The sequence below is a fragment of the Argentina silus genome (genome assembly GCF_951799395.1).
Source record: "Argentina silus genome assembly, chromosome: 7".
Taxonomy (NCBI): Eukaryota; Metazoa; Chordata; class Actinopteri; order Argentiniformes; family Argentinidae; genus Argentina; species Argentina silus.
Window position 1 is genome coordinate 24180780 of NC_139661.1, and position 13370 is coordinate 24194149.

A 13370-nucleotide genomic window follows, 5' to 3' on the forward strand; every position below is an offset into this window, starting at 1 on the left:
TCAGCCATTTGCAGTCTTGAATCATCTGTAGATATTATGTAATGCATTGGCTGACCCTGGCCTAAGGAGGAAGTAGTGCCAGAATTTTCCATTGGGGTTGGAGCCCAGGATGGAAGGACTGTATAATTACTCCCAGTGAACTGACCAGAGAGCCCTATCCACTGTGCTCCTGAGGCAGTCTGTTCCCCAAAGAAGCTATAATACATGTGTTCAGCAACACTCTACAGTGGGCGGGTAAGCCTAACCCTAACCCTAACCCTAACCCTAACCCTAACCCATACTAGGAGGTCTTATCTGACTATTTCCATTTTAAAGTGATATCATGACCATCTGAAATGACCAAAAATAGTGAAAACAATTGTGAGAACATATGACTCTCACAACAGTAATAGACACAAATCTATGTGTTCTCTTAAAGTTCTGAGAACAGGGTCCATGTGGTGGTGAAGTCCCATCATGAGGGCCTCTGATCTGTCAATATGATCACTAAACCCCTCCTTACCTCATTCATCCCTTACGTCACACCGGAGCGCCAAATTCTTCTTTAGGGGAAACTGGAAGTGACGATGGAGCATGTGGATGTTGTGTACGGCTAAAGAAAAAAACTGTGTTAAACCAAAAACAAATAAAGGACTTTTTGAGGGTGCAAGACTGACACAGATTGAATCGGACAGTCGGGATCGCATGGCATGTCACTTTGATGAAGGAGAAGTGTACCACAGTAACTACAAGTTCTGTCGATAGCGACACCATTTTAAACGGACACAAGATTAATTCGTTAACATAATTTAAATAAACACACACACACACAGACAAACAGACACACACACACACACACACACACACACACACACACACACACACACACACACACACACACACACACACACACACACACACACACACAACCTTCCACCCAACATTCAGACACAACAATATTATGTCATCCTCTGCAGGTCCAGGGTAGTATCTAAACTTGTCCAAATTCATCCAAAGCGTTCCATCCTTTCTAAACTCTTGCCCCTCCTCTAGTGCGTGAGGTTGACATGTACTGTAAACTTAGCAAAGCCAGACGCTGCCGAGGAGCAACACAAACAGTGAGGCTGGGGTTCAGCCAGAGAAAACAGAGGTGCCTCATCCTCCCAAACACATGGGATTATCTGGCCTCTACTCGCCACTGGACATCTACTGTTGAGAATGAAAAGACATCAGAACAAAACAGCTTCCTTTGAAAAACTTTCAAAGCAGATGAGTGACAAATGGATTAGTCATCTGCCAGGCGTGTTTAAGAGAATGGGTCAGGAGGAGGAGGCAGGGACTGTGTGTTCACTTAACATACTGGTAGTAAACTGATTCATGTTTTGTGATGACATGCCAGCCCTAAGGATAACCCTGTCCCCTCAGACTTTTGTGACTTCCTCCCCTGGGCTTGGTGGATGTGACGTGATCCAGAAGACTGGAGACCAGAGGGTCTCTCCGGGTGCAAATGGTTGTGGGAAACTCCCCCATCTACAATAGCTTTCACATTCCAGTGGTCTGCTTGTCAGGTTTCATGATACAGATTGTTAAATTAACATGAAGAAGAGACAAAGAAGAGTTGTAGAACTGCTTACATCTCTTGTTCTTCAGGCCTGCTTGTCCAAACAGTGTAATACAAACTAAATGTAAATGTAAATGTGATTTACTGTTACTTGTCTCAAGTTCTAATGAGACACAACTTTAAAAAATGTAAAAAGGTGTATACATTGTCTCTCAAAAGAGTAACACACAAACAAACCATTTAAGTATGGCTTCCAAATGATTATGCTATTAAATATTCTTCAAAAATTGCGCTTACCTTTGTGTAATTAAAGGACCATTATGTGATGAAGTTGTTCATTCTCATATTAAAAAGGTTAAAAAAAAAAAGGAAAAAAAAGTGTATAATATTATTTTATTCCTCTCGGCTTGTTTCTCCAAACTCATTCATAGGCTTATATCCAAAAAGATGAGCTGACTGCGAGCATATCTAACCCAGTGAATCTTTCAGACTTTTCAGACAGTGCAGTAGGTGCGCCGGCCGCCCCGTCGTCCGCTGCCGTTACCTCCGTTAGGAACAGTCCACCTCTGTTCTCTGCGCCGCCGCGTCCCCGTCCGCGGACCCGCTCACCGCCACCTAAACAAGAGACGCTCTTATGAGAGTTCAGGGCGGTGATCACGGTACAGCGGCCCACTGCAGCACGTCACTGCTTTAGGATTATTCCTCTCGTATGATTTTGTGTGCACCCAAATGATCAAACCACATTCACTTCTACTGCAGATCTGGACAATTCAAACTCAACTTCTGGCTAAATCTGTTTTAATGGATGAGTAGACTGAGGCCAAAGTATCAGACTAGCGCCCCCAAGTGGACGATACACGCACAGTCTCTGAAAAAGGTCGAAAAAAGTCTCATTTATAACAAACAATTATAGAGGTTTTTGCACATTATTCGTTATCATTCATATCAACTAAATGATGCATTTACAATCATGTTTTCAATGTTTATTGTGAAAATATTAGTTTACAATATGAGTTGAAAATAAATAATGTCAGTTCTTTCAGATTGCATGCACTGCACTTCAATAACTTTCATCACAAAAACATTTAGTTAGAAATCCATACCCATTTCTCAGAGGTGGAGGGAAATACATTATTTCATAACAAGAAAAGTAGAAACAATAACTTGCATTTTTTTTTTTCTCAGTGTACAATGTTAAAATAGGCAAGCTATTTCCAGGCCATTTTCAGTAACTGTTACCTGTAAGTTGCTCTTCCACTCCAATTACCTTCCATTCTCTAACATCCTCAACTAACGTACAGGCAAAGCAGAGACCTACACATCTCTGAGTTAACCCCTAACCCTAACCCTAACATCCTCAACTAACGTACAGGCAAAGCAGAGACCTACTGCACAGCACAGGGGGGCGAGGTATCCTACCCTGCCTGAACATTCTTCATCTGTTTAAATTTGCTCCAATCTGACTCACATTTCTTCATCAACGACAGTCTTTGTGCTAAACCCTAACCCAAACCCTAACCCTAACCCTAACCCTCACTAACCCTAACCCTAACCCTAACCCTAACCCTAACCCTCACAACATTACCGTTACAAAGGCACCTGAGACGGTATTAAGGAGAGAGAAATCACTCAGCAGTGAAACTGAGGCATTGCTTAGTAAACATACCGGTACAACACATACATACCGGTACATTCCGGTACATGGTAAAAGTTCAAACTGCCTAAGATGATCTGCTGGTTTTGCTCAAGAGGCACCCATGCTGTAAACTCTACACCGCTGGACAAAGATAGTGAGAGTTTATCCCCCTGGGTCACCAGCTGAAGGCACAGTTAGGTGCACAGCATTAAAGACTACTACCCACTCACTCAAATGGCTTCATCTATCAGAATTACAACTTTACAAGTAAAATAAATCTGGTTTTCTATTCTCACAGAATACTGTAACATGAAATCACCTCACAGTTAAATCATACTAATGAAACAGCCAAACATTTCACTGTCTGGCTGAATGATTTCAACGTTACTCATCAAGTAATGGCTAAGAAACATCAGATGTAACAAATGGCTTCATTTCAAACAGGACATTTTGCCATTTGAATCACAAATACTACGAATTAAAACATCATCATACTTAGACTTTACTTTCTTATCTTTCTGTAGGGCAATGTCAAGTAGTTTCTTTCAATAAATAAGTTATTTTACATATTACGAGAGATAAACGTTCATCAATATAGCATACAAATATGTATAATTATTATTATATTAATCAAAACTAATACAAATTACATTAAAATCATGAATACTATATTTTTGGTTTGGTGATTATGTAGGTTAGTCTCATTCACAACCATCCCCTGTACTTTCTCAAAGTGCATACTCATTTACTTTTTCAAAGCTATTGCCAGGAAGAAAATATAAGCCATTGGAAATAGGCCAAAAACAGTAAACAGAAATGACACATACTAACAAACTAAGAGCAGCAAGTAAAGGCACTCAGATGAGAACTTAACAGAACACATACTGGGTGTGACAACATCGGATCTCAGACAAACTCCCTTAAAATGGGTTGTCCAACAACCTGAGGGAAACCAAAGAAATCTAGACTAAGACCGCACATCATTTGCCCTCTGGGAGAGGCAGCTCATTGACGGAATGTGGAACTATGGGCGATGGTCACACTGTGTAGTCTAACTCAGCATTCATCTTGTTGTACATCTCATAGATAACATCAACTGTAGCAGTGAAGTTGACTAGAAACTTTCTGACTTTCTCCAGGCAGTCCTCTTGTTTGACCTCCTTCCCCTTTGAAAGGGACTTCAGGAAGTCTGACTTGTAGGGTGCTGCAAAAACGGCTGCCTGGAGAGCAAGACTGACATGTCAGACAAAATACACTTTTCACAAACTGATTGACAACAGACAAACAAGTATGCAAAGCCAGAAACTATACAGTATAACACTCAACAAAAAACACTTCACAAAAAAATATACATTTTGGTACATTGGTACATTTTTCAACTTGTCGTAAGACGTATAGTACATCCCAAGAGCTCTGACTCATCTTACCTTGAACAGTTTTTGGATGAGCCAACCATGGTACTTCTTCAAAGCCACTTCATAGGCTCTGTTGGCGTTGACACGGATGAGGTTTGGATTGTTCTCATCCTTCTCCCCATCCACTAGACTCTGCAGCAGGACTTGGATGAACCGTAGACCCCTGAAGATCAACAGTTATTAGCATAGACACCTACATAGTACCCTACAGCCATGCATCCAAACAACCAAGAAGACAGACCCAAGCCCCAGTCATGAACACAAAGATAACAACCAATAAGACAGACCCAAGCCCCAGTCATGAACACAAAGATAAAAGTCCCCTGACCTCTTCAGCCACATGAGCGCCAACGTAGCTCCCACTCTGGGCCATTCTGACCCATGCATCTCCTTCTCTGTCTCCAGGATTTGTTGGAGGGTCTTGAACCTGGCAGGGTTGCTGTCATAAACAGCCTTGATTTTCTAGGAGGAGAATAAAATAATTGTTTCTTTATGGACTTTTTGCACTTTGACCAGATGAAAAGATAGTTGTACTTACTATGATGTTCCCTGCAATGTCAGCCTTGATTGGAGCAAAAACAGTAGAGCCAAGGCAGTCTGGAGTGAGATTTAAAAATAACATTAACGTTAAAATAAAACCCTATGTACTGTAGGAATAACACTTATGTACTGTAGAAATAACACTTATGTACTGTAGAAATAACACTATGCCCAATTCACATATGAAAACATCTACATTCCTGGAGCTCTCGAGTCCTGGTGACCTGCAGCCTCAATAAGCATTCAATGTACATCTGACATTAAAAATGTAACCATGACATTTATGCTCTGTCAAACAGTGCATGTGAGAGCCATTGACAAATTATGTTTTCTTTTCTAAGGGGACAGTAAGTATATGGCCTTTTTTAACTATATTGATACTGATGTTCTTATTATTGTTAATACAAATAAGTGTTAGGTCAAAGAGAACTCTTAGTGAACATTAAAATCAACAAAATATTTCACCATTCTCAGGTCACCTGACCGATTTCTGAAAGCAGCACTGCTTTACATTTTCAGAAGCCCCTACTACCACATCAAATGCACTTTGATTATCTGATCAACAATCTGAATTACAAATAGCAAATTGTAAGTGGTACTTTCAGTGGAATTGTAAACAATGCCTGTCTATTCTCTCTACTTTCTCTTGGGGACATCTCAAGGCCCATACCGCCCCCACGCTCTTGAAGACCAGTTAAGTTCAATTAGGAAGTTGCTTTTTCATAGCAACCAGCAGACAATCTTTCTTTAGGTGGGACTAATTCAGAAAAAGATTTCCCAATGACCTAAATATTTGTATACATGTATTTGTTTGCTGAACCTTTTCTAAAATTAGATTTGGTCATGCACATTTCATCAGTCCATTTACCAAACTTCAATAATTGAGAGCCTGGCTAGGTGGGGTATTGGGGTGGTGCACGGCAGACATTCCGGCCACACGCGGCTCAAGATGAAGTACCACTCATGACAGAGTGCCGTCTATTGTAGTGGTGGTAACTGTGTCAGCTCTGGTTACAGAGTGCTCCCCTATCATGTAGAGAAGTCTGTCTGTCTGTCTGTCTGTTTAACCTGAATGGCACCATTATGACCACCCAAAACACTCATCTCTCTCTATTTCCACTTTGTACAATGCAGCCCTTTTCTCTGCCTTTCTATGGGATGCTTTACACACCACTTTCTGTGTCCAAACAGTGGCTTTGAAAACTCCAGACAAAGTAATGAAAGCAGCTGTACTCTCTTTGAAACCTCACAACAAAGAATAGAAATACACTGAGTTTCAAAAACACTAGATAGTGAGAGGAGCCTCATATCCTCAAAGATCAAAATGAAGTCATGGCTCAATATAATAGTAGTGTATAATGGTTATAATAGTAGTGTATAATGGTTATAATAGTAGTGTATAATGGTTATAATAGTAGTGTATAATGGTTATTTAGTTAATAAATCAACAAACAATAGAAACAATGAACAAAAATGAAACAGTTAGCACAAAGACTTATCCAGTTTCTAGAGTTGATGAAAGTTAATAGGAAAGTTGGCATAGACATATTTAGGTCATTTGGATCAATGAGGACGAAATGGAAAGAGGTTCAGATCAACACCAGACTTGGGTCCTCTAAGGGGTTTCACATGGCACATTCAATAGAGCACCTATGCCATATTAATACAGAATGAAGGCACACAAAGATGCCCTGCTGTGCCATGCAGCCAGTGAATAGACAAGGGAAACTCAACACCGCGCTAATCAATTTTCACAACTTAAAATCGAGGGCAGTGAATTAAATTATGCATGCAAAAGGTTTGTTGACTGTTTAATGAAGAGAAATACGATCCAAAAAAAAGATTATCCCGTGTGGCATATAATTGCTTGGGCTTGACAGAGGTGTTTTGACAGATTGCTTCTCATGAACTGCAGAGCATGTAGGCTATTAATCAAAGTTAGAAGAATATTCCACAGACAAAATCAAACTCCTGACTAAAGAAATCTGCAATTATAAGGGCTAGTTGGGTTTAGTTCAGTGAGTAAAGACCTGCTTATGGGCTAAATCACTAAATCATCTCTCTGGATTTAGGAAAACCTTTCATTTGAACCATGCAAGGATGAGAGGGGAAAGAGTCTTGCTGTTTCATAGAATCATTTACTGAATTTACTAATAATCTCTTGAATAACTAGAATTGTCAATTGACACTCAAATCCACTCATTGGTAACACAACTATACTTGCATGCATTTAAAACATTCTGGAAAATACTGAAATATTGAAAAGGCTGAAGTTGGAGGACAACCACAACAAATAGCTATGACTCTCTCCACTGACGATGGTCTAAGTGTTACTTTGTTGCAGTAAGACTCCTAAGTTACTTTAAGGCAGGTTGCCGATCGAAGAGGTAAGAGAAAGGCAGCTGTTCTAATGTCACATGCTGTCAACAGTCCGTGGAGATAAAATCACAACAAGTTGTTGCCACCTGATCACTTACCAAAGAATGGCGGAAGATAGGACACTGCCTCCAAGAATGATCTAGTTTCCACTTGTTTATCAGCTGGAAGCTGTTTAAATTGGTGCTCCATAAGAAGAGCCATTGTGAACAATGCACAAAGTGTGCCACACAAACGACAGCCGCACAGAATCGGAGAACCAGCTTCAAACAAAACACAGATTTGTATGAAAACCCGGAACTGCGCCGAACGCCTGTCCCCGCCCCGCTTGTCCACGCCCCGCCCCGCTTGTCCACGCCCCGCCCCGCTTGTCCACGCCCAGCCTGTCCACGCCCCACCCCGTCTGTCCCCGCCCCGCCCCGCCCCGCCTGTCCCAGCCTCTCCCGGCTCCGCCCCGCCCCGTCTGTCCCCGCCCCGCCTGTCCCCGCCCCGCCTCTCCCGGACCCGCCCCGCCCCGCCTGTCCCCGCCCCGCCCCGCCTGTCCCCGCCCCGCCCCGCCCCGCCTCTCCCTATACGATTATCTGATCGTCATTAAAAATGTAGGTATTTGTACATCATTTATCAGATCGCCTGTCCCACTGCAGCGCCTATAGTCTCTGAGATGAAGCGGTACACTATATCCAGGTGACGGTACTAACCCCGAGGAAGAATAGGCCTAGATAGAATATAGAATAGAACTTTTTTCCCTGGCGTCACTCACGTTAAACGAGTACAAAAACATGACATCCTACAACATAATGCACATCAAAAACCTTATGTAGGCCAGTAGGCCTCTGGCACTATTGGCATGGGCTACGTCATTTAAATCAATCAGCAATCAGCCAGTTCAACATCGATCTGCCTTCTCACGACTTCTGTTCTCTGTGGAAAACGAGTTTCCTCTCGGCCTCCTTTGTCCCTGCTGGTGTTCCGTAGCGTCACCAGGGACTGGTTGCTAGGAGAGACGGAAGGGGAGCAGGAAGACGTGCAGGGATTTTCTCCTGTAAGCCGTAATCATTCTAAATTATACTGTTGAGACTAGGAATATTTAATGGTAAGTATTAGTAATTCACAAGTCATCTTTGCAAGATGTTGTTATAGAAATGAATGATCTTTCCGGACTGGGGAGGCAGCACTTTCTACTCCGAGCTAGCTAGCTAACGTCTTCATGTTTTGAATTTAACGAGCTGGATGTGTTTGAGGACGGCGGCGGAACGTCAGATGAACTGATTTAGAAGCTGTGTGTCTGAACGCAGTCATGGCGCTACCGACCCTCTCCGCACACTGGCCGAGTCGTGTCGGTTCTCTGGAGAGGCAGATGGTGCGGCAGCGGGAACAGGAGGCTCGTCGGCGGCAGCGGTGGGAGCTGCAGTCGCGGTACTACCGGGAGCAGGAGGTCCGCGGCAGCAGGCAGGCGCACTGGAGCTCCCGTCGGTCGTACGACCAGAGGTAACTCCTGTACCGGACAACTGCAGGGTCCCTCCGCTGTACTGTAGTACGGTAGCTATTAAGTTGAAACTGATCATACAATCATTTCTTAACTGTACACATTGTATGGGATTTGGGATGTATGCATGCAAAGTCTTTGATAAGGTTCAGGACCCTTCGGGGCCTACTTGGGGATATTGGTTCAGTTTATTTCTTTTGTTGCTTCTGCAGTAGTGACTGTGTGCAGGGCATCATTTTGGCTGTTACTGGAACACCACAGTAGTTCTTCTCTGTTTCCCTCCTCCCATCAGTATGTCAGCCTATCACAAAGAGGGACAGAGAGAGGAGAAGAGGATGAATCTGGAGCAGCGCAGGGAGCGACTCAGGACCCTGCTGCAGGCGGAACGGGACCAGCTGGAGGCTGAGCTCCGGGAGGTCGTCCCAGACAAGCCCACGCTCGCCAGGCAGCTAGTAGAGAAGACGGAAGCCCTCCGCTCAGCCAGAGAGGAACGAAGGAAGAAGGTAGAGGACTACACCTCATCATCCTTTATTCCTCAATCATCCACTAGACAACAAGACGAGCCCTGACACGTCATTACATCAGATGGAGTGTCAGGGTGTTGGCTGACCAGAGCATGCGACTGAATTCAACCATGATGCCCTGACCTGTTTCTGCATCATTTAACCCAGTTTCAAAGGTGTCCATGTACTCTCCATCATCAGAGATTTTCTTGAGCCCCACAACATATCCAAAAGGCTGCTTAATATCCATACACATAAATGTCATTACCTGTCATTACCTGTCATACCTGTCATTACCTGTCATACCTGTCATTACCTGAAGCCATGGTGAAAACTCCAGACATAGTGAGAAGGTGTGGTGTCAGAGGAAGAAGCAGACCTGTAGTTGTGATGCTGAGGCCTTGATGAGGCTGACTCAGATTCATGACCAAAAATGGGGTTTGTTTTTGCCCACCACACAGTTATCACAAGAGCTACTGAAGGAGCACTGGAAGAAAACCAACGCAGAGTTGCGGAAAGTAAGTGACAGTTGGTGTATCTGAAATGTGCAATTAAAACTATTGTTGATGGAAGCAAGAAGGAGAGTTTTAGGGCCGAGGCGTTTATGCCCTTGGATGCCACAGGTCAGTGGAATCTGGTGACTAATACTGCCTGATACTTCTGAATAGGCCTTACAATTAGGAACCACTGACACCGTTTTTTGTCAAGAAGTGTACTTGATCTCGAAACCAATAGGGCGTGTGATGTAATTGTTCCATGACCTTCTGTAAACCTCACTCCCAGAATGAGTTCAGAATATAAAATTGACCAGTATCCCTTCCGTTTAGGTCAGGCTTATCAGTGTCATTGTCTTGTCTCTGTCTTGTCTCTGTCTCAAACAAAGCTGGTTGTGCTGTGCCTACAGGTCGAGTCAACATTACATAAAGATCATGTTGTAAGCCAATGGCAAACACAGAAGTTGGAGAAAAAACAGGTAGGCTACCCATGTCACAGCCAGTGTTAAGCCTGCCTCTGTCAAAGACGTTCACCTCAGTGACTGCTCTTTAATTCAGAACCGGGTATTTAATTTCAAGACAGTCATGAGTATTTAAACAGCATTCCTTCATCTGTGAGTACAGTATTATGTTGCTGAAATGGACTACATTTGGAGAACAGTCTTAAACTGTGCCTCATTACAATATTATACTACAGTGGGAGATGATTTGGGCTTGAATTGACAACTTTATCTACAAGTATTGTTGTACTTGGTAAGTTATTACAATGAAGTAAACCTCTCAATTGAAACCTTCAGCATGAGGCAGTTGCCCAGGAGGAGAAGAGGCGCTTTGAAAATGAGTATGAAAGGAGTCGACAGGAGGCACTGAAGAGGATGAAGCAGGTCGAGGAGAAAAGAAAAGCAGAGGACAGGGAGAGAGCAGAGGAGCTCCAGAAACAGATGGAAGAACTGAAGCTCCGTGAGGAAGAGGTAAGTAGGTCTAAGGCCTCAGTAGTCCTGCAGAGGAAGAAAAGGGGACAATTCACCTTTAAAGCAATGACTGTAGAAGTATATGATACATCCACTTCATAAGCATGACTATGAAGATAGCACAAGCCTAATTAGTGGCTACTGAACCGTTGGTGTGAGCAGTTCTGCATCTGCTTCAGGCCAGTCGTCTGAAGAAGGAACAGGAGGCCCTGCTGTTGCAGCGCTGGGAGGTGGAGAGGCTGGAGGAAGAGAGGAGGAAGGTGGAGGAGTGCAAGAAAAGATGTGAAATAGGGTATGAAGGGTCGGGTCCAGGGACAAGACAATAAACCCACTGGACGGCAGGCCGTTGGCTGTTGTTCTTATGGAGTGTGTGTTTCCTCAGGCATTTCTTGACCCGGCAGTACCGAGCCCAGTTGAAGAGGAGAGCGCAGCAGGTACAGGAGGAGCTGGTAAGTCCCCCTGTTTCATCACTACACTGTGTGAATTGACATGAGATTTCGCTTTTGAGGTTCCCCTCACCTCAAGTGACCACTGTTTGCAATGCCTCTTCCCTCCACTAGGAGGCAGACCGTAGGATCCTGGCAGCCCTGCTAGAGGGGGAGCAGGAGGACCAAAAGCTGGAGAGCGCGCGGCGGGAGAGGGCTGTGGCCGACGCCGCCTGGATGAAGCACGTGATTGAGGAGCAGCTTCAGCTAGAGAGGGAGAGGGAGGCCGAGTTTGATATCCTGTACAGGTCAGTCAGTCCCGGGACTCCCTCAGCTGCAAGGTCTGACTGTGGTGGGAACGCCTGTTTGTGTGCTTTGGCTTCAGAAGGTTGAAGTCACTGTGTGTTCTGTCCTGTCAGAGAGGAGGCCCAGCGCGTGTGGGAGAAGCGGGAGGCGGAGTGGGAGAAAGAGAGGAGAGCCAGGGAGAGACTGATGCAGGAGGTGAGAAGGCAGGGACAAGACAACACACAAAGGAATGCTTGTGTCTGGTAGAGGATTATTTGATTGGATGAGGGGTGCTTGTTCTCTTGTGAGATTTTGACAACTTGGCTGAATGATGAGAAGAGAATCCAAGTCTTGTTTTTCCCTCTATTGACAGGTTCTGGTGGGGAGACAGCAGCAGCTGGAGCTGAAGATGCAGGATAACCGTGAGGCTCAGGAGGAGTCTCTGAGGAGGAGAGAGGAGCTCATACAGGAGCTGGAGCAGGAGAGGCAGACCAGACGGCAGGAGAGAGAGGAGGAGGAGGGCCTCAGGACGGTTCGCATGCAGGAGATCAACACACAGGTGGGTAACAGGGTCCCTTAAGCTTTGGGTGTGTATGATGTTTGGGAGATATACACATTTTCGTATTCATGATATAACTTGTATATCACGATATACGATAGTATGGTTCATTGCTGAGGTATGGTGGAGACATGACTGACCTGCAGCGCGTGGCGTGTATGGATGGTGGCGTGTATGGATGGTGGCGTGTATGGACGGTGTTGTATATAGTCTGGTGAAACAGAGACATGTACATATCTGGAGTTGTAAGACTACTTTTCTGTGAGAGAACAATATCACAATATGCTCCAAATTTCATAATAATATCAAACATCTGCCTGACTCTAGTGTGTGTCGTCATTTGCTCAATAAGAGGAACCAACAACTTCAGTTTCTGGTGGCTCTGGGTTGGATGTAGACGAGTCAAGCTGATTGGCTCTGGGTGGGATGTAGACGAGTCAAGCTGATTGGCTCTGGGTGGGATGTAGACGAGTCAAGCTGATTGGCTCTTCCATGCAGGTGGAACAGCGTCGTCAGGAGCGGTGGGAGGAGCAGTGCAGGGGGGAGCAGGAGGAGCAGGAGGAGAAGGAGGCCCTTCAGCTCCAGGAGGAGAAGCTGAGGCTGGAGACACAGAGGATGGCCCAGCAGGGCTACCAGGACAAGGTACTGGCTATGTTAAGGTTACAATTACCAGTCAAATACAAGCATATGGAAGTGCTAAAGCACCTGATTAATTTCACCAGATCCTCCCGTCAAGATGTTCCATGTTCACTCTGTGTTCCTCTCGTAGATTCGCAGCAGACCCCGATCAGCCTGGACCTGAAGAACAATCATGTTTGTTTTTATATATTTTTGTATGCATAATTAATCTTTAATGAGTTCTGTATTCATCAGATATTCCAACATCATAGTTTGTATGTCAATTCCTGAACTTGCTTTTTGAAACTTGGTCATGTATTTAGCAAAATGATATTGGAGGTGTTTTGATTATTAGCTTTTTCTATGATTCTTTACTTTTTGGTATTGAAATAAAGTTCCTAAACTGGTGGATGCTCATCAACAAAAATAATCCAACATTCAAAATCACAGACAGAAATATTACATGAATGTTCATTAAGATACAAGATATACTCTCTTTTTTATAGAATTATCACTCCAAAG

General features: G+C 44.0%; 2 protein-coding genes across 3 annotated transcripts; one reads left to right on the top strand and one right to left on the bottom strand.

Annotated features, from left to right (window-relative positions):
* Nucleotides 1–3129: 3129 nt before the first annotated feature.
* On the bottom strand, nt 3130–7772 carry gltpa (glycolipid transfer protein a). The gene is made up of 5 exons (XM_083673497.1): nt 7609–7772; nt 5130–5188; nt 4920–5053; nt 4604–4754; nt 3130–4396 (listed from the first exon to the last, which is right to left on the bottom strand). Exons 1-5 carry the CDS (start codon nt 7709–7711, stop codon nt 4214–4216), a joined length of 630 nt encoding a protein of 209 aa, XP_083529623.1. The 5' UTR covers nt 7712–7772; the 3' UTR covers nt 3130–4213.
* Nucleotides 7773–8504: 732 nt separating this feature from the next.
* Nucleotides 8505–13290, top strand: tchp (trichoplein, keratin filament binding). 2 transcript variants are annotated; one of them, XM_083673495.1, is made up of 13 exons: nt 8505–8600; nt 8803–9041; nt 9286–9496; nt 9958–10014; nt 10401–10469; nt 10788–10961; nt 11141–11253; nt 11344–11410; nt 11522–11694; nt 11806–11887; nt 12045–12230; nt 12729–12872; nt 13000–13290. In XM_083673495.1, the coding sequence occupies exons 1-13, from the start codon at nt 8598–8600 to the stop codon at nt 13030–13032; spliced, it is 1551 nt and encodes a 516-aa protein (XP_083529621.1). In that variant the 5' UTR covers nt 8505–8597; the 3' UTR covers nt 13033–13290. The 2 variants fall into 2 exon arrangements, with proteins under 2 accessions (XP_083529621.1, XP_083529622.1); XM_083673496.1 differs by having other exon boundaries at nt 8803–8995.
* Nucleotides 13291–13370: the final 80 nt, after the last annotated feature.

What these genes read in the sequence shown, in the direction of transcription:
- gltpa (XM_083673497.1), bottom strand. Translation starts at nt 7,711, where the DNA reads ATGGCTCTTCTTATGGAGCACCAATTTAAACAGCTTCCAGCTGATAAA. An exon ending in GCGCTCATGTGGCTGAAGAG is followed by an intron (nt 4,755 to 4,919) that starts GTCAGGGGACTT and finishes GTTGATCTTCAG; the next exon opens with GGGTCTACGGTTCATCCAAG. An exon ending in TCATCCAAAAACTGTTCAAG is followed by an intron (nt 4,397 to 4,603) that starts GTAAGATGAGTC and finishes CTTGCTCTCCAG; the next exon opens with GCAGCCGTTTTTGCAGCACC.
- tchp (XM_083673495.1), top strand. An exon ending in AGAAGTTGGAGAAAAAACAG is followed by an intron (nt 10,470 to 10,787) that starts GTAGGCTACCCA and finishes TGAAACCTTCAG; the next exon opens with CATGAGGCAGTTGCCCAGGA. An exon ending in AGCAGGGCTACCAGGACAAG is followed by an intron (nt 12,873 to 12,999) that starts GTACTGGCTATG and finishes TTCCTCTCGTAG; the next exon opens with ATTCGCAGCAGACCCCGATC.